The sequence below is a fragment of the Octodon degus genome, unplaced genomic scaffold (assembly GCF_000260255.1).
Source record: "Octodon degus isolate 3935 unplaced genomic scaffold, OctDeg1.0 scaffold00218, whole genome shotgun sequence".
NCBI lineage: Eukaryota > Metazoa > Chordata > Mammalia > Rodentia > Octodontidae > Octodon > Octodon degus.
In genome coordinates, this window is record NW_004524794.1 from 391,069 (window position 1) to 409,463 (window position 18,395).

Consider the following 18,395-nt stretch of genomic DNA (forward strand, 5'->3'; position numbering starts at 1 on the left):
GTCCCTGTGCTTTGCCAAGCTTGTTTCAAGTAGGTGCTTTAGACCACTGAGCCATCTCTCCAGCCCACCATTTTTAACTTTGTAATATAGAAAAAATAATCAGAACTTTTTTTGTGGTACTGGGTATTGAACTCAGGACCCTGTGCTTGCTAAGCAAGCGGTTATTCTACTGAGCTGTCTTCCCAGTCCCTAATCAGAACTAATAGGTCAATTAGCAGAGATCTCTTACAAGAATAGTCCTGACTAACTGTATATGTTGGTGCCTGTGAGACAGTATGGCAATAATTGGTATGTCATGGCAAGAGGTATATATTTAGGAGACCAGTAAAGGGTTTTTTTCTTTAAAAAAGGGTAATAAATGAAAGAAAAAAGACACAAGAATAAGAAAAAAAAATGTCACAGGTCTGTCCTGTTACAATTCTGTATATGGTTAGATTTCTAAATTTCTTTGTAAAAATATGTAAATGCTTATTTCTAGTTTTTTAAAATTATTTTTCCTTCATATTCTGTAAGGACTTAAAGTTCAGCATATCAGTATTTGATGGAAAAGGGGCTGGGAAGATGGCTCAGTAGAATAAGCACTTCCTTGGCAAGCGCAAGGGCCTGAGTTCAATCCCCAGTTCTAAAAAAAAAAAAAAAAATTTTTTTTGATGGAAAATACCTGTTCCATGATATGCCAAAGATGTTTGATATTTAGACAGATAGGGTAAACCAAACTGCATATACTTCAGGTTAATAATAAGCTTCTCTTCCGGAGGGTTAACAACCTAAGTTAGCAGATCAAAGTTGGAGAAAAGGAAGGGCTGCAAGGTCCGCCAACATTTTGGCTCTAGCCTTTCAAGGTCAGTGAAGACTCAGGACATAGGAGAACCTGTAGTGTAACATCATGTAACTCAGTAGTGTCCCAAATTTTCTGGTCAAGGAGATTATGGGGCCACAGAGGAATTGATCAATGATGTAGAGTGTGCCTAAGGAGAGTCACATGGAGAGAAAACATTCTCTCAGGCTTTCACAGAGAGCACACTGGTCAAGCAATGGCCGGGACTCATCCACATGGCTGACACTGACAAAGGATGTACAAAGGGCGGTACAGGGCTACAGGATAACTCCTGAGAGTACTTGGCTGACCTTATCAGATACAAAAGTTACATTTCTTGCTGTATAGGTCTTGCTTTGTCTTGGTCTTAACCATCCAGCAGAAAAGTATAAAAACGATGTATATAAAGTAAATCCATATTAATACAATGAGCTGTAAAAGGCTCAAGTCAATAACTTCTGAGGATAACCCACTAATATTATAGACTGCTAGACAGTGTTGGATTGTCTTGCTGAATTCAAACACCTAGAGTATTTAGATGCCAAAAGAATACCCACCTCTGACGGGACTAAACAAAAAAAGGGGATACAAAGGAAAGATCAGTTTGTATTCATATATACAAAATAGGATAGATATACAGCTACTTTCGCTTAATTCAATGAGAAGAGGTATTCTAGTGGTGTTTGGACAGGATATCCTGTCTGCTTCTTGTACTATGGATAACCATTAAGAAGATAACATTTTACAGTGTATTGATTATCGAAGCTGTCCTATTAATCAGCTTTGGGCTGGTGAGATGGCTCAGTGGTCTAAAGCACCTACTTAGAACAAGCTAAGCAAAGCAAAGCACAGGGACCGCGGTTCAATCCCCCAGCACCACATGCCAGCCAGCCTCGCCCCCTGGTGGGCTGAGCTGGCCACACACACACACACACACAAAATAAATAAATAAATAAATAAACTATTAATCAGCTTTGAAACTGTCTCATTCATATTTGTTTCTCAATAAAATTAGAATAAAAAAGAATAGTCAATATGTTTCTTTTATGTCAAGTTTGAGTGGGAGCAAGCTGAGCAGAGTATAAGGGTATGCACAGTCCAGTAGAGGGGCACTGACGGCTCAGAAGCCCTGCACTTGCAGGCCGGCAAGAAGGGCATGTGTCTGACTGAAGCAGTCTTGGAATGTGGAGTTCAATCCTTTTAGCTTTTATGGCCTCAAACAAGCTGGCTTATCTGTCCCACTCCACTATTACTAGAGGCACATGAATTGACAGGCCTGGCACAGGCCTTTTGATAACACTAAGCACAGTCCGTTTTGCAAGTCAGCTGGAAACTACTGACAAAGCTGCACTGGAATTTCTCTAAAGTCTTAGCAGGCCTTTCCCCTTACTTTGGCAGTTAATGTCTGGGGCTGAGACTCAGGCAGAGACCAAAGCCTCACTAGTCTGAGACTTTCTCTGGTTCCACCACGAACATCCTCCTGAAACTTCCTCTGATTCCATCACAAGCACTTTCTTTTTCCCTCTGTAGCAGCTTCGGACATTCTCGCTTGAAATGGCCCTTCTCTCCATAACAGACACATTGGTGCAGGTCCAGGGAGGCGTGGCCTTCCTCCTGTTTTCCAGCTGGCTCTCCCTCCAGCATCACTTTTCTCTTTTGCTGTCTATATTTCCATTCTGCACTCTCTCCACTATGAAACATTTTCTTTTTTGTATTTTTTAGTAAGGGTCTACAGGGTCTCACTACATAGATGGGACTCAGTGATCTGCCTGTGTTCAGCCTCCCAAGAGCTGGGATTTCAGGGCTGCGCCACCACGCCCACTCTCAATCCCTGTCTCAGCGCACCCGGGGGCGGGGCCCGCACAGGAAGCTGAGGAGCAAACCTCTGACCTCTGCGTCTGCCTAAGCAGGCACTTTACTCCACTGAGCTATTTGACTGGCCCTTGAAACACTTTTTTGAGTAACTTCTATCTACTGATACGGGTTTTGTTTCGTTTTGTGGAACCGGGGATTGAACTCAAGGGCCTTGCGCTTGCCAGGCAAGCGCTTATTCTACTGAGCCATCTCCCCAGACCTCCTCAGACAAATTTATTTGTGCAGACTTCTCCAACTTCGTAGCTTGGTGGAGGTAACTGGAGAAAGGTTGGGTTTTTTACCCCCCCTGGGGGAAGGTAGCAAAACTGTAACTCACAATCTTTCTTTTTTTTGGGGGGGGGGCGTGGTATCAGGGATTGAATTCAGGACCTTACACTTGCCAAGCAGGTGCTCTTTCTTGTGGCCGGCAAAAGGAGACAGCCTGCTGACGTGGCTGAGGCATGGGGAGAGGGAGGTAAGCACCAGTCTGCACCTGAAATAAGGGTCCGTGTGCTCCTGCTGATCCTGGATTACGCTTTGTCCCAAAGTGAGAAATTAGAGAGAAAAAAGAGAATGGTTGCAAGTTGGTGGATGCACGAGCAACTGGGACTGGCAGATGAAGGGAGGCGGGGCAGAAAGAGGGAGGAGGTGAGAGAAGCTCCCCAGGGGTAGGGGGCTGATCTGACTGAGAGGAGGCGGGGCAGCTTGTGGGAAGGGGGGGGCATGTCTTTACAGCGGATGAAGGGAATTTTGGCCATGATAACAGGGTTTTATTTGTTGTTGTTCTTGTTTTTGTGGAACCGGGGATCGAACTCAGGCCTTTCACTTGCCAGGGAAGTGCTTATTCTACTGAGCCATCTCCCCGGCCCCAATAACAGGGATTTCAAGGGGTTAAAAGTTTTCCTCTTAGGCCATTGGCTGACACTGTCGAGTTCATATTGTGACCAAGCTGTCTCGCAGTAAACGGTTAACTTTTCTGGTTTTATACTTTTTTGCTTTGAGGACCTTGCGGAGGCCAAGGGAGCCAAGACTGCAGAGGAGGCACCCCAGTGGGGTGTCTTTTGCAGGTTGGGAGTGAATATTTCCTAGAGCGACTGAATTGGAGCTGAGCCAAGGGCTCCACACTCTAGCACATGTACTTGCTCGAGTGCGGATTATGAGAACCTAACTGCTATTGCCAGAAGCTAGGGAGGATCTGTACCCTGCGGCTTGCAGGATGCGAGGGCACTATTCCTGCTCAAGGAATGTGAGGGCGACTGCCCCGCACTGGATTTCTGACGTGGGAGACAGAGAGGGAAGTGAGGGCAACAACCCTCACTTCCTGACTAAGGAACAACGCGAAGGCAGCTTGCCCTGTAATCTGAGGCTGGAAACCCCGGGGCTCAGCTCACCTGACTGTAGCAGGCAGATCTGTGTTGGACGCAGGCTGGCAACAGCAAAGAGGCAGATCCCAGAGGACACGAGCTCAGCTGATAAGCAGGGGGCTCAGCACTGGGATGTTTTGACCCAGGAGCCACACACATTACCTATCCAAATCATGGCACCAAAATGTTAGGTTATTCAGAGGCACAGTAAAGAGATAGGAAAGATAAAAGAAGCCTTTATAACTCTAAAGACAGAGAGAGGGGCCAGGGATATACCTCAGTGGCACAGCAGCTACCTAGCAAGTGCAAGGTTGTGAGTTCGATTCCTGGCACCCCTCCCCTGAAAAATTAAAAAAAAATTATTATAAAGACAGGGAGAGGCTCAAGGGCAGATGGACAGATCCTCTCAGTTGAGACAAAGAGATGAGACTTTATGGAATATGGCTAGGGGTGGCATTGGAGGGGCGGGTTCAGTGACATCTGAGGAGCTCACTGGGGTCTCTCCTGTGTGCACTGGAAAGGTGAGAGGAAATCCTATCCTGGACTGGGTTGGGGAAGAAGGGAGACGTGGTCATCGAGAAGATAAGCTGTTGTTTTAAGGGCTTCAGCCATTTTATATGGCCACCATAATAAAAGAGCAATTCATACTAGGGCTAGAACCTATCACTGGGATTACAGGCATGTGTCGCCATGACCGGCTCCTGAGTACAAGGATTAAAAATGTGCACTACTAGGCCGGCAAGAGAGCTCAATGGACTAAGTGCCTGCTTAGACAAGCACAGGGACTGGGGTTTGATCCCCAGAACTACATGTCACACTGGCCCCGCTCCTGGGTGCTCTGAGCTGGCCACAGAGACCAGGCGTGGTGGCACACACCTGTAAGCCCAGCACTTGGGAGGCCGAAACCAGGAGGATCACCACGAGTCCGAGCTGTGTAGTGAGACCCTATACCAAATACATTTAAAAAAGTTAAAGATTGTACAGTACCATGCCTGACATAATACAATGCTGACTTAGTTACCAGAACATCAATAATAAACCCTAATACTGGGTTTTGGTGTTTTTTTTTTTTTTTGCCAGGGAAGTGCTTATTCTACTGAGCCATCTCCCCGGCCCCAGAGCCATCTTCCCAGCCCCTAAACTCTAGTACTGGATGAAGCAAGTCCTCCCATGTTGTCTTTGTTGATGTTTTTTAGCCAAGATCATAGTACTCACTATGTAGCCCTGGCTAGCCTTGGACTTGCAAGGATCCTCCTGCCTCAGCCTCCTTGTTACTGGGATGGCAGTGTGCCACCACTTCTGGTTGAGTATTTTATCAAGTATTTATCTTGCATCAATTGAAATAATCACATGCTTTTTCTCCTTTGATCAGTTAACAACCAAAGGCACAGATTTTGCAGTCTCCAGGGAAGCCATGCTTGGTTATAAGACACTACATTTTTCATACATTGCTCATGGGGGACTGGGCTTAGGAACACTGTTTAGAACCTTCCCTCCAGGCTCCTGTATGAAACTGATCCCCAGCCCCATCCTGTTCTTGAGGGCTTTGGCCATCATTACTCTGGTCTTGCAGATGTGAAGGAGACCAAGTTATAGTGGGAGGGAAGCGAGAAGGGCAGGGATGCAGACCAGAAGGTGGCTCAGGGTGAGCTGCGGCCTTGTATCTCCTTCTGTCCTTTCCCAGAATTTGGACGGTGAGCCTGCTGCCTCAGATTCCAGTATCTTTTTCTCTATCTCCCTTTCAGCACGCTTTTTTCTTTTTTTTTCTTTTTGTTTTGTATTTTAGTACAGGGTCTCACTACATAGATCAGAGTCGTAGTGCTCCTCCTGTTTTCAGCTTCCCAAGCTCTGGGATCACAGGTGCACGCACCAAGCCGTCTCGTTTGCCTCTCAGCGTGTCCCACAGACGGGGCCAGCACAGCAGGCAGGAGATCGAATCCTGCCCAAGCAGGAACTTTAGTCCGCTGAGCTCTCTGGCAGGCCTGCTCAGCTTGCTTGCTTGCTTGCTTTCGTTCTTTCTTTCTTTCTTTTTCTTTCCTTCCTTCCTTCCTTCCTTCCTTTTCTTTCTTTCTTCTTTCTTCTTTCTTTCTTTCTTGCGTTATTGATTCACCTTTGTACTTTTCGGTGGTGGGGAGCAGGTAAAGGGCCTCGCACGTGCCGCGCTGCCCTCACTTAACTCCTCCCTGCTACCTTCTTTAGCTTGGGCCATGTTCCTGACTTTGCTTTCATAGACAGAGCCTTACTGTACAGTCCAGGTTAGTGTTAAGCTCACTCTGCACCCAGGCTGGCCTCATGCAGTGACTCTGCCTTTTTCCACTTTCTTCTGTCCCAACGTAAGTTCTAAGATTACAGATTGGTTTCTGGATCCTTCCTTCACTACGTTCTGCTAGGACTGTGGTAGTATTTTCATTCCCTCTCAAGACTAAATATTTAATTTCATTGGGTGTGGTGGTTCACGCACCTCCCAGTACTTGGGAGGCTGTGGCAGGAGGGTCGCCGGAGCCTGAAGTCAGCCTGAGCTACGTAGTGAATTCAACTTCGGGGTCAGCCTGAGCTACAAAGAAACACTGTCTCACTGCCCCCCCCAAATTAAACATACTTAATTTCATCAAGTATGATTTCTTGGCTGGGGAGATAGCTTGGCAGTCTAAGTGCATGCCTGACAAGTGCAAGGTCCCGAGGCTGACCCCAGGTTCCCCAGAGTGCCACGCTGGCCCTAAACCCAGACGTGGTGGAGCAGGCTGTAATCCCAGCGCTGGGGAACTGAAACAGGAGGATCACTTTAGTCCAAACTGCACGGCGAGATCCTGTACCCAAAGAATAAAATTTTTTTTAAAGCGTGACTCCTTCTTCCTATGGATTATTTGGAAGTGAGCATGCGCCAGGCCTGGTGGTACATGCCTATAATCCTAGCTACTCAGGAGGCTGAAGCAGGACAGCGCATTTGAGGGTAGCCTGAACAACTTCATTAAGACAGTCTCAAAATAAATGCGAAAGGACTGAGGCTGCAGCTCAACACTCTGGGGTCAACCCCCAGCACCGCACACACATTTGTGCAGATGTGTTGCCAATGGCCTGAGCGCTATCCCCTGAAGAGGCTGTTTAGGAACTCGGGGCTTGGCTGGCCTCCAAGAATTTAGATGCTCACACTTTGGGGGTTGTTTTGTCTTTCCAGTTCTGAATATTGAATTCAGGCCTTTCACACTTGATGCACAAAGATCTTGATGTCCCCAGGACTAGTGAGTCCTGCCTCTGCTTGGGTTTTTGTTTTCTTGAGACAGGAGTTTGCTATGTAGCCGCCAACTCTCAGGGACATTGCGGCCTCAGCCTAGCAAGTGCTGGGACACGTGCTGCCTTCTGGCCCAGATCTCCCCACCCGTCCCCATTCCTACAGAGAGGCCAGATGTACAACAGCACAATGCAAAGGCTTTATTATTTAAAAAATGCAGAGGGGTTGGAGGTCAGAGGCCCTGAACAGCACAGACCAAGGTTCGCTGAGGCAGGCTTCAACTTCTCTTGCTGCCTGTTGGCCACCCTGGCCTGGGCCAGGCCCCACAGCAGGGAACATGAGCTTTAGAAGGAAGACATGGGGGCTGGGTGTGGTAGTGCATGCCTGGCAACCCAGCACTCAGGAGGCTGAGGCAGGAGGATCACTGCAAATTCCAGACCAGCCTGGGCTACAGAGGGAGTTCATCCTGGCCTGGACTACACATTAAGACTCTCTCTCAAAAAACAGAAAGAAAGCCACGGCAACAGCCAGCCCTGAGTAGCTTCTGGACTGGCAAGGGTGCGCAGGCAGAGCCAGGATAGGTGGCCTCAAGGACCACTTGTCTCCACCCAGCTGGGCACTGACATGCCCACTCTACCCCTCCCAATGCCAGCCCAGGAGTGGCCCTGCCTTCGCCCCCTCTTGCTTCATGGCCCAGAGCCCAACAGCAGAGCCCTTCTTTGGGCCGGAGCACCAGCTGGAAGCAGGCACCGGGCAGGGTCCGTGCCCACTTAGCACCACTGGGAGCCCAGTGAGCTATCCCAGGATGGAAAGGTCACGGCCTGGTGGCTGGGCTGGGGCCTAGCTCCCCGGCTGCAGGTGGCTATGCAGCTGCTCGGCCTGGCTCTTGAGGCGCTGGAACTCCTCCTGGATGAAGTCCGTCAGGGCCTTGCGCATCTCCACCTGGGGGCAAGCACCTGGTTGGCCTGGGCATGGACCAGGACCAGGCGCACCCCGGGAGAGGCAGGGCCAGAGGAAACTCACAGCTGACTTGTTCTCCAGCCTGAGCCGCTCAAGCACTGGCAGGGCACTGAAGGGCCTCCCAATGAGCACAGTGATCTTCTATGGAAGGAGGCAGCTGCTGGATGACACAGCAGGGGAGCCCCACTGTCCCTGCCCCAGCCACCCTGGAGCCAGAGCCGAGCCCTCCCTCCCAGTCCCTCTGAGTGCTGTGTGTGCATGCACTGATTTCCCACTTTTTTTTTTTTTTTTTTTTTTGCAGAACCGGGTATTAAAGTCAGGCCCTTGCGCTTGCCAGGGAAGCGCTTATTCCACTGAGCCATCTCCCTGGCCTGCTGATTTCCCTCTTTAAAACAAGTAGCTGGGGCCAGGCGTGGTGGCACCTGCCTGCCACCCCAGTACTCGGGAGGCTGAGGCAGAAGGATCCTGGGAGTTCGAGAGCAGCCTGGGTTGCATAGTGAGACCCTGTCTCAATAAACTAAATAAATTAAAATATGAGCAGCAGCTGGCTCACTGTAGTCCTGGGACCCATCCTAGATGAGCTGCCCCTTCCTGACCCTGATGCCTATTCCTGCCCCACATTCCAAAGGCTCTGGGGTTAGGTCTCCACCCTGGTCCTCTGTAGAACAGACCAGGATGCATGTGGTACGCAGATAGGCAGAGGGCAGCTGAATGGATGTAAGGTGCCGCAGGCCACCCACCTGTCCAAAGCGAGGGAAATACGGCGGGCTGTTAGGGAGGACATCGTTCATTCCTGTAGCACAGGACACAGAAGGCTGTGATTGCCTACGCTGCCCAGAGGAACACCCATGGCCCACCCACGGAGCCCCCGGGCTCACCAATGTGCCACAGTGGCAGGATGACAGGGTTCAGGTGACACTCAGCAATCAGGCGCCCGATTCCTGCCAGGGGAGCGGCAAAGAGGCTGCCACAGTCTGTGCCCCGCTGCCCTGCCCCATTCCAGCCAATGCCACCCCTCCAGCCCCCACTCAGACCCACTTGTTGGGTGGCCCTAGGGTCACTGCCTGGCCCCCAGCCCACTTCCCACACATCCAGTCAAGGGCGGCTGCCAGGGCTCACCCCACTTGAAGCGCAGGAACTCGGAGCTCATGTTCACCTTCCCTGCGAAGGAAGTACAGTGAGGCTGGGCCTAGGGCCGCCTCTGCCTGACCCCATAGCAGTACCTACCTTCTGGGAAGATATGCACCCAGTCCCCGTGGTTAAGCTTCTCCAGGATGAAATCCATGCCCCGCTGGTAGACACCATCTCCTGCAGAGAAGGGCCTGTCCCCATCAGTCTCTACCCTGCACACCCTTTACACAGACACTACATCCAAACTGGGCCAGAGGCAGCACCTTGGGGACTCCTCACACCCACTGCACCATGCGCAAACACCCTTCAAGGGCTGGAGAGATGGCTCAGTGGTCTAAAGCACCTACTTGGAACAAGCTTGGCAAGGCACAGGGACCGCGGTTCAATCCCCCAGCACCACATGCCAGCCAGCGCCGCCCCCTGGTGGGCTGAGCTGGCCACACACACACACACACACACACACATAAATAAATAAAATTTAAAAAAAAATCTTGAAATCAAAAAAAAAATTTAAAAAATTAAGAACACCCTTCGAGGACTCTGCCAGGCAGGCTTCACCCTGGTCATCCGAGCCTGTTAGCTTTGTATGGTATACACGCCTGTCATCCCAGTCCTCAGGAGGCTGAGACAGGCAATCACTGAGTTCAAAGCCAATCTGATCTACATGGTGAGACCCTGTCTCAAAACAACAAAAATAAATAAAGTAAAATAAAATAAAGTGGGGAGACACAGTAGACAAGCTGGGACCATCTCTGGCTGGTGCATTAACCGTGGACTCTTACCCTGTTCTCGCCAAGGCCAGTTCTAGCCAGAGGTCCATCAGGACCTGGCCCACAGTTGCCCAGAGGCTGGGGGGTGCACAGGGTCCCCACCTGGGGTCATGGTCTCTGCCAGTGCTCAAGCACAGAGCTTTACACGGGACACGTGAGGTGTCTTGGCAGAGCTTTTGCCAACAGTTCTGCTCAGCACTTGTATAAAGCGCCCCCTGCACTGGACTATCACGTCACAGAAGCCGGGCTTGCAGGCAGGCAGGGGCAAGGCATGCTGGGTATGTCCTGGGCACCGGGCGTGTAATGAGAGCTTCAGGCAGGTCATATTTGTGTGATAAATAACTTGTCCTTGCCATGCTCTCACTGAAGGGGCCTGGGATTAAAGCTGCACTTTTCTTTTTCTTCTTTGTACGTGTTTTTGGTCCTGGGGATTGAACCCAGGGCCTTCACGCTGAGCTATACTCAGCGTGTGTTCTCTCTCTCTCTCTCTCTCTCTCTCTCTCTCTCTCTCTCTCTCTCTCCCCCTCCCTCCCTCCCTCTTGGTTGAGTGTCACTAACATGCATAGGTGAGGCTCTGACTTGCAATTCCGCTTCAGCCTCCCAGGGTGCCATTTTTACCTTGGCCAACAGAAAATAATAAAGAACACCCCCTGACATCTCCCATGCTGTGGTTTCTTTTCTTCCCTTTCCTCCTCAGAAGCAATGCTCTGAAAAGACTGACCACCCCTACTGCCCTCCACCCACAGCAGGCCACTCCCCATGACCATCACTCCATGGAAATGGCTTATCTAGGGTCGCCAACGGCGTCCGCCCTGCACAGGCCCCAGGCTCACTTTCCTCTCTGGCTGTCATTCTCTGCCACCTTGACAGTTTCTCTTGCGCACTCAGACTCTGCCCAGGCCTTCTGCTTTGCTCCATGCAGCCTCTAGAATCTCAGCTCCATGTTGGTGGCCAAATGTCAACTGATCCCTCCCCTGAATCCTAGGTGTTCTTTTTTTCAGACTGGCCTTGAGCTCACTTTGTAGCACAGACTGGTCTCAAATTTGCAACAGAGATGCTCCTGCCTCAGCCTCCCGCCTGCTCTGGGTATGTACCACCACGCCCTTTTTTTGGCACAGGAATAGAACTCAGGCCCTTGTGCTTGCCAGTCAGGCACTGTGCCCCTGAGCTATATCCCTAGCCCTAGAGTCCAAAACTCCTAACAAGATTAGTGCAGAACCTTACCACCCTTCTACAGCCTGTTTCCGACGTCCCCAGCACCTGGCATGTGTGTGGCCACCTTGCAAACACCTTTCCCTTCCTTTCTGCTTCCCAGAGGGGACCAATCTGAATTTCAGCTGGGACTTTTCCACCTCTTCCCTTGTGTCACCTTGCCAACAGTGGAAGTTCTCAGAGACCTGTCTGAAGAATGGGGATTCAAATGGCCTTCCCTGGGCCAGTGAGACAGCTCACAGGACTAAGCGCCTACTCAGGCAAGCTCAGGGACCAGGGCTCAATCCCTGGCACAAAATGCCACCCCCCTTGCCACCTGCATGCACACTGAGCCAGCCACAGAGACCCAGCGTGGTGGCGCACACCTGTAATCCCAGCGCTGGGGAGGCTGACACAGGAGGATCACTATGAGTCCAAGCTGCACAGTAAGACCCTGCACCAAATAACATAAATAAAATAATAACAATAATAAAATTGGGGGCTGGGGAGATGGCTCAGTGGAATAAGCGCTTCCCTGGGAAGCGCAAGGGTCTGAGTTCAATCCCCGGTTCCACAAAAAAAATAATAATAATAATAATAATAATAATAATAAAATAGCCTTCCCTAGGCCTGGTGTGGTAGTGCTCACCTGTCACTCCAGCCACTGGGAGCCTGATGCACTACACCATGAGTTCAAGGCCAGCCTGAACTGCATAGAAGACCTTGTTTCAAATTCACTAACACAATCACCAATGCACGCCTGCAACCCCGACACTCAGGAGACTGAGGCAAGAGCTCGGTGCCAGCCTCAAGTACATAGTGAGTTCAAGGCCAGCCTCAACTACGCACCTCGTCAAAAATCAAACAAAAAACACTAAAACAAGACAAAGGCCCCTCACTCAAGGAGTTCTTTTTTGTTAATGTATTTGGTACAGGATCTCACTATGAAGCTCAGCCTCCTAGTGAGCCTGTTTTCAGCCTCCCCAGTGCTGTCACTATAGGTGTGTGCCACCACAGCCAGACTCTGTCACCAGCTCAGTGTGCTGAAGGGCAGGGCTGGCGCACGGCACTGCGGGGATGAACCCTGGTCTCAGGGAGCTCTTGAGTGCCACTAGATGTCACTTAATCTCAGGCTCTTGGGGGACAGGGATTTAGCTCACAGGCACAGCACCAGCCTGGCAAGTGCAAGGCTGTGAGTTCAATTCTCAGTACCAAAAGAGAAAAAAAAAAACCCAAACCCTCTCAGACTCCACCCCAAAAGCTTGTCTGCTCTCCCGGAAGCAAAGCCCACTGGGCTTGCAATGCACACTACTGCCATCATGAACGGGTGCCACTGAGTGCCACCAGCAAGGCTCCGATGTCTCCTGGAGTCCTCATTCCAGAATGTGGCACTCCTGATCCACAAAGCCCCCTCCCCAGTAGCTTCTATCGCCTCCACACTGTTCAGTGCTGGCCCAGGTACCCGAGTGCCTGCTGCGTACAGGTTGGTCTACTCTTGAGACAGCAGCAAGGTGCAGCATCCCACAGTGGGCGCCCCTGACGCTGTGGGTGCGGCTCACCTCGGCACACGGGCACGCACTTGCCCAGGCTGAAGAAGCGCGAGTGCAGCTCCTTGGTGAAGCAGATGTCCGCCGCTGCGGGGGTCCTGGGGCAAGGACAAGCCCAGTCACCACCACCCAGGCAGGGGTCCAGGACGAGGGCCCATGGGCTGCGCCCTGTCTGGACTGTGGCTGCCACTTCCACAGGGGCAGGGGGGTAAGTGTAGGCAGGGCCTGCTCACCAGCGCATAAGTTTCAGGTTCCAGATGTGGCGCAGCTTCAGGATCCCTAGATAGGGAGCGAAGAGGCTCATGTCCCACTTGCCTTCCTCCAGGACGTGTCCTTAGTCACCTCATCTCAGCGGCATCTCCTAGAGTTTCAGCCTGGACCCCCAAGGTTCGCGCTCCATATCTTATTCACCACGGAGCGTGATCTACCTACCGGCCTGGTACGCCCTGACAACTACTCTGGCCATTATCCAGTCTCAGCCCTGCCCTGTGCACAGTTCCTTCATCCTTTAAATTTCTGAGGCCCTGAGACGATGGCCACGGGGCCACAAATGGAACTTTTCCCCAGAGGCAGGGCATCTCTGGCCCAGGAGTGCCAGGGCTGTGCACGGAGCCCTGTGAGCAGTCCATTCCGCTGGCGGTGCTTGGCCGTCCTGTACCACCCGGCTCCCTTGTCCACCTCCCTGGGCCCAGCACCTGGCCTAGTACCCCAGAGGTGAGGATCGTCCATGCAGGACTGGTGATTGGAGAGGGTGATGAGGGGTGTGGTGGGGCTTCGGTTCTCGATGAGATCGTACAGCACCTCCTTATTATGGACGATGAGCTGGTTCATGTACTCTGAGGGGAGGAGGGGGTCTTGGTCTCAGCTTCCTCCCAACTCCCACGAGCCTCCTCCCACCTCCCATCTGCTGGATGGGAACACGGGCAGACTCTGTCTTAGCCGTGGGCCACTCACTAGTCCAGAAGCAGCTGTAGGTGCCCACCAGCCCCATGACGACGCTGCTGGCCAGGGTCCAGGTGAGCGGCGGCACGGCAGGGAACGGCCAGCGCACATAGAGGGGCATGGCCTCCGGCGCTGCCCGCCGCCTGGCACTGCGCCGCCCTGCGCAGCCTGCGGGTCTGGCCGGCCTGGGTCCCTGTCCTCAGTCGCTGGAAGGGTCGAGGAAGCCTCCAGTACAAACGGGAGCCCCGGATCGGCGCAGCGAGGGCCCAGGCCAAGGTCACTTCGCAGATCGGGCCAATGTAATGCCACAGGATCTGCCGCCGGGACCAGAAGCCAGGGTCGCAGCGACAAGCGGGACGCACCCGCCGAGCAGGGAGCAGCTGCGGGACACTGCCGGAAAGAGAACCAAGAAGGCGCCTGGATGCCGCCACCTGTCGTGAAACGCCAGGCGCTTGACGGCAGTAGGGGCGAGACCTTCCGGCCCTCCTGGCTCCTGCGCGACCCTACCGGGTCCCGGCTCGCGAACGGACGCCGTCCTGCGGCGCCCTTAGCAGCTAGGTCCTTAACTGAAGTCTGTAAGGACAGAGGCTGCGCAGCGCAGGAGTACTGAGGCTACCGAAGGTCTAGGTTGTGTGAGCTCTTTCATTTTTTTCTCTTTATTTTTACTGAGGTAAAATTCGCGTGACAGAATTAGCTATTTTATATATTGCACTCTTATGACCATCAATGACGTATACAATGCACATACATGTTGCACGATATAGTATTTATGTAATTACCAATATACAGTTTTACAACTAGGTGCGGTGGCGCACGTCCCAGAGTTCCTACATCCCACTGTGACCTACATAGTAAGACCCTGTCTCAAAAATAAAATCAATGGGGCTGGAGAGATGGCTCAGTAGAATAAGCGCTTGCCCCCTGGCAAGCACAAGGGCCTGAGTTCAATCCCCGATACCGCAAAAATAAATAAATAAAATTAAAATAAAATCAACAACAAAAAAATACACTCTTACAGAATTGCACTATTACATGACTGTACCATATGGATGTATATATGCATGTAAACTAGAATGTAATGACAGGACACGTAATACGTACTACATAGTAACGTAAGCAATAAAATGTTATATATATTACATGCATATGATATGGTGTTAGTACATTAATGACGCTGTCAAGCAGTACTTTTCCTTCCAAAACATACTCCATACCCCAGCAATGTTGTGCACATATGTAACCCCAGTGAGGCTGAGGCAGGAGGATTGATTTCAAATGTGAACACAACCTGAGCAATTTCTTTTCTTAGAGTAGGGTTTTTTTCTTTGTTTGTTTGTTTGTTTTTGCGGAACCGGGGATTGAACTCAGGTCCTTGCGCTTGCCAGGGAAACGCTTATTCCACTAAGCCATCTTGCTGGCTGGATGCAATTTCTTTTTTTACAACCTGAGAAATTTAAGAAAAACCCTGTCTGGGAGTGACCTGCTATGTATGGTTAGGTTTCTAAATTTCTCTGTAAAAATATGTAAATGCTTATTCCTTTTTTAAATCATTTTTTTCTTCATATTCTGTAGGGACTTAAAGTTCAACATATCAATACTTGATGGAAAATACCTGTTCCATGTTATGCCTAGGATGTTTGATATTCAGACAGGGGAAACCACACTGCACATGTTGCAGGGTAATAATAAGCTTCTCCTCTGGAGGGTTAACAACCTAAGTTAGCAGATCAAAGTTGGAGAAAAGGAAGGGCTGCAAGGTCCGCCAACATTTTGGCCCTAGCCTTTCAAGGTCAGTGAAGACTCAGGACATAGAAGAACCTGTACTGGAACATCATGTAACTCAGTTGTGTCCCAAATTTTCTGGTCAAGGAGATTATGGGGCCAAAGAGGAAAGTGATTGATGATGTAGAGTGTGCCTAAGGAGAGTCACATAGGGAGAAAACATTCTCTCAGGCTTTCACAGAGAGCAAATTGGCCAAGCATTGGCCGTGACTCATCCACATGGCTGCACTGACAAAGGATCTACAAAGGGCGGTACAGGGCTACAGGATAAATCCTGACAGTACTTGGATGACCTTATCAGATACAAAAGTTACATTTCTTGCTGTATAGGTCTTGCTTTGTCTTGGTCTTAACCATCCAGCAGAAAAGTATAAAAACGAGGTATATAAAGTAAAGCCATATTAATATGCTGAGCTGCAAAAGGCTCAAGTCAGCAACTTCTGAGGATAACCCACTACTATCGTGGACTGCTGGACTGTGTTGGATTGTTTTGCTGAATTTGCACACCTACAGCATTTAGATGCTAATGGAATACCCATCTCTGACAGGACTAAACCAAAAAAGGGGATACAAAGGAAGGACCATTTTGTATCTGTATATGCAGAATAGTTAGGATAGATATAGAGCTACTTTCACTTAATTCAATGAGAAGAAAGATTTGTACTAATAGTGTTTGGACAGGATATCCTGTCTGCTTCTTGTACTATGGATAACTACTAGAAGATAACAATGTACAATGTATTAATTATTGAAACTGTCCTATTAATCAGCTTTGAAACTGTCTCATTCATATTTGTTCCTCAATAAAATAAAATTTTAAAAAAAGAAAAGAAAAATCGTGTCTCACAATTTAGAAAATGTCTGTGGATGTGGCTCTGAGCAAAAGCCTCGAGTTAAATCCTCGTTAACAAAGGCAAAGGTGAGGGCCTGCCAGTTAGCTCAGCTCTTTAAGTGGCTGCTTCAACAAAGCAGTCAGGCTCAGGTTGCTGTGGTTCGATCCCCACCACTCCAGCCAGCCAAAGCAGCCCTGAAGGCATTCGGAGCAAAAGGCAAAGGCGAAGGTAGTTAAAAACCAATGCTATCAATGCGTGCATATTTAATTTTCAAAGCATTTTTTTTATTTTTTTGAGACAGGGTCTTGCTGTGGAGTTTAGGCTGCCTTCATCTCACTGTGTGGCCCAGGCTGGCCTCGAACTTACAGCGATATTCCTGCCTCAGCTTCCTGAGTCCTGACTCACCACGCCTGTTTCCCCAGCACCAAAGTGAACGAAAGCAAAACCTTGCCAACTTCTGCTTGGCGGGCACACTCTTGGGCACAGCGGGCTTTCCTTCGGCGCCATCTCCTCTCCCCCGGCCTTGGCCCACGTCCCAGATCCTTGGGGGAGCTCTGCGGGGCGGAGGCGGCCGAGGCCATCACCCTCCCGAGGGTCTCGGGCTCTGTAGTCTGGCTCTGGCCAGCGCGGGATCCCACAGCCGGGAGGCAGGTCCTAGGCGGGGGCGGTGGGCGGGCAGCTCAGAGGTTCCCAGGCCCGGGCCGCCCTCCCCTTGGGCGGGACCGGGGCGGGGCGGGGCGGCCTGCAGGGTGACGAGGGCTGGTGTCCTGCCAGGCCCTGCTGGGTGGGTGAGGAGCCCAACTTTCTTGTTCTTCTGGCTCGAGCCTCCCGCCCAGGCGGGCGCAGCGATCCTGTGGGGTGTCGAGATCTGTTTAAGGATAAGGCAGGCGTGGCGGCGGACGGGTGTGACAGGTATGAGAACCCTGAGCGCGGAGGGAAGGAGGAAGCGTGCTGGGAGGCGACGGAGCCCTGGCCTGGGCCGAGGCCGCCTCGGGAGGACCTGACTGAGCCGGAGCCAGGAACCGTCTCTCTGCCCGTGGCCTCGTGGGAGCTCCTGGCCCCACAGCCTCCAGCCCCGCCGGTAGCAGCACAGGGCTGTCCCGATGCCCACATGTGCCCCAGAATAGGCACAAGGGCCCAGATTAGCATGAGTGACAAAGCAAGTGCGGGGGGGGGGGGGGGGATGCAGGCACGCTGTGTGACAGGGACAAGGACGATGGGGACTAGAGAGGGACAGACCGGCAAAAGCGACAGAGAGTAGAAGTGGAGAGGTGGCTGAGAAGGCAGAGGCTTGTGCTCCCTGAGACCAGGGCAGCAGGCCTGAAATCCCCGCACTCTGGGAGGCTGAGGCAGGAGATCACAAACTCAAACCCAACCTGTATCGAGAGTCTGACTTAAAATATAAATGTTTTAGGACTGGGGAGATAGCTCAGTGGCATAAGCCCCTCCCTGCCTGGCAAGCACTGTGTCCTGAGTTCAATCCCTAGTGCCCAAAAAGAAATTAATTCATTAAAAAAGCATAAAATGTAAATATTTTAAAGGGCTGAGGATGTGGTATGAAGACTGAGTTCAATTTTTTTTTTCTGGTGGAACCAGGGATTGGACTCCGGCCCTTGTGCTTGCCAGGGAAGCATTTATTCCACCGAGCCATCTCCCTGGCCCATGAACACTGCATTCAATCCTCAGTATCAAAAAAAAAAAAAAAAAGCAGAGCAAGGTCAAAGTGAGACTAAGACAGACAAACTGAAACACATATTCAGAAAAAGAAAGGCTCAAGGCAATGAGGTGAGCAAAAGGGGCTCTGGTCAAGGGAAGACACACACTGCCTGCAAGCACAGGGGCAAGCCTGCCTGACCAGTCACTGTGCCAGGAGAGAGGAGAGAGAGGGCAGTCACCATGCCAGGAGAGAGAGGGGCCTCCCTGCTAGTAGAGGAGCAAAGCTTGCGGTTCCCAAGATGGGACTGCGTGTGGGGAG

The 18,395-nt window shown here is 50.9% G+C and overlaps 2 protein-coding genes across 7 annotated transcripts in view; one reads left to right on the forward strand and one right to left on the reverse strand.

Annotated features, from left to right (window-relative positions):
* Window positions 1-7,441: 7,441 nt before the first annotated feature.
* On the reverse strand, window positions 7,442-14,227 carry Taz (tafazzin). 5 transcript variants are annotated; one of them, XM_023705379.1, is made up of 10 exons: window positions 13,818-14,227; window positions 13,559-13,699; window positions 13,097-13,142; window positions 12,876-12,961; window positions 9,452-9,532; window positions 9,344-9,385; window positions 9,103-9,165; window positions 8,965-9,017; window positions 8,288-8,362; window positions 7,442-8,206 (listed from the first exon to the last, which is right to left on the reverse strand). In XM_023705379.1, the coding sequence occupies exons 1-10, from the start codon at window positions 13,924-13,926 to the stop codon at window positions 8,105-8,107; spliced, it is 798 nt and encodes a 265-aa protein (XP_023561147.1). In that variant the 5' UTR covers window positions 13,927-14,227; the 3' UTR covers window positions 7,442-8,104. The 5 variants fall into 5 exon arrangements, with proteins under 5 accessions (XP_023561147.1, XP_023561146.1, XP_023561148.1 ...); XM_023705378.1 differs by having other exon boundaries at window positions 8,288-8,365; XM_023705380.1 differs by having other exon boundaries at window positions 8,288-8,365; window positions 13,571-13,699; window positions 13,818-14,225.
* Window positions 14,228-17,173: 2,946 nt separating this feature from the next.
* Dnase1l1 (deoxyribonuclease 1 like 1) overlaps window positions 17,174-18,395 on the forward strand; it is an 8,964-nt gene continuing 7,742 nt past the window's right edge. The window contains exon 1 of one of the 2 annotated variants that reach the window (XM_023705322.1): window positions 17,174-17,332. The gene's annotated coding sequence lies outside the window, so the exon portion shown is untranslated. Of the gene's footprint in view, window positions 17,333-18,084; window positions 18,206-18,395 lie in introns of those variants that run through there. The other variant, XM_023705321.1, reaches the window with a different exon arrangement.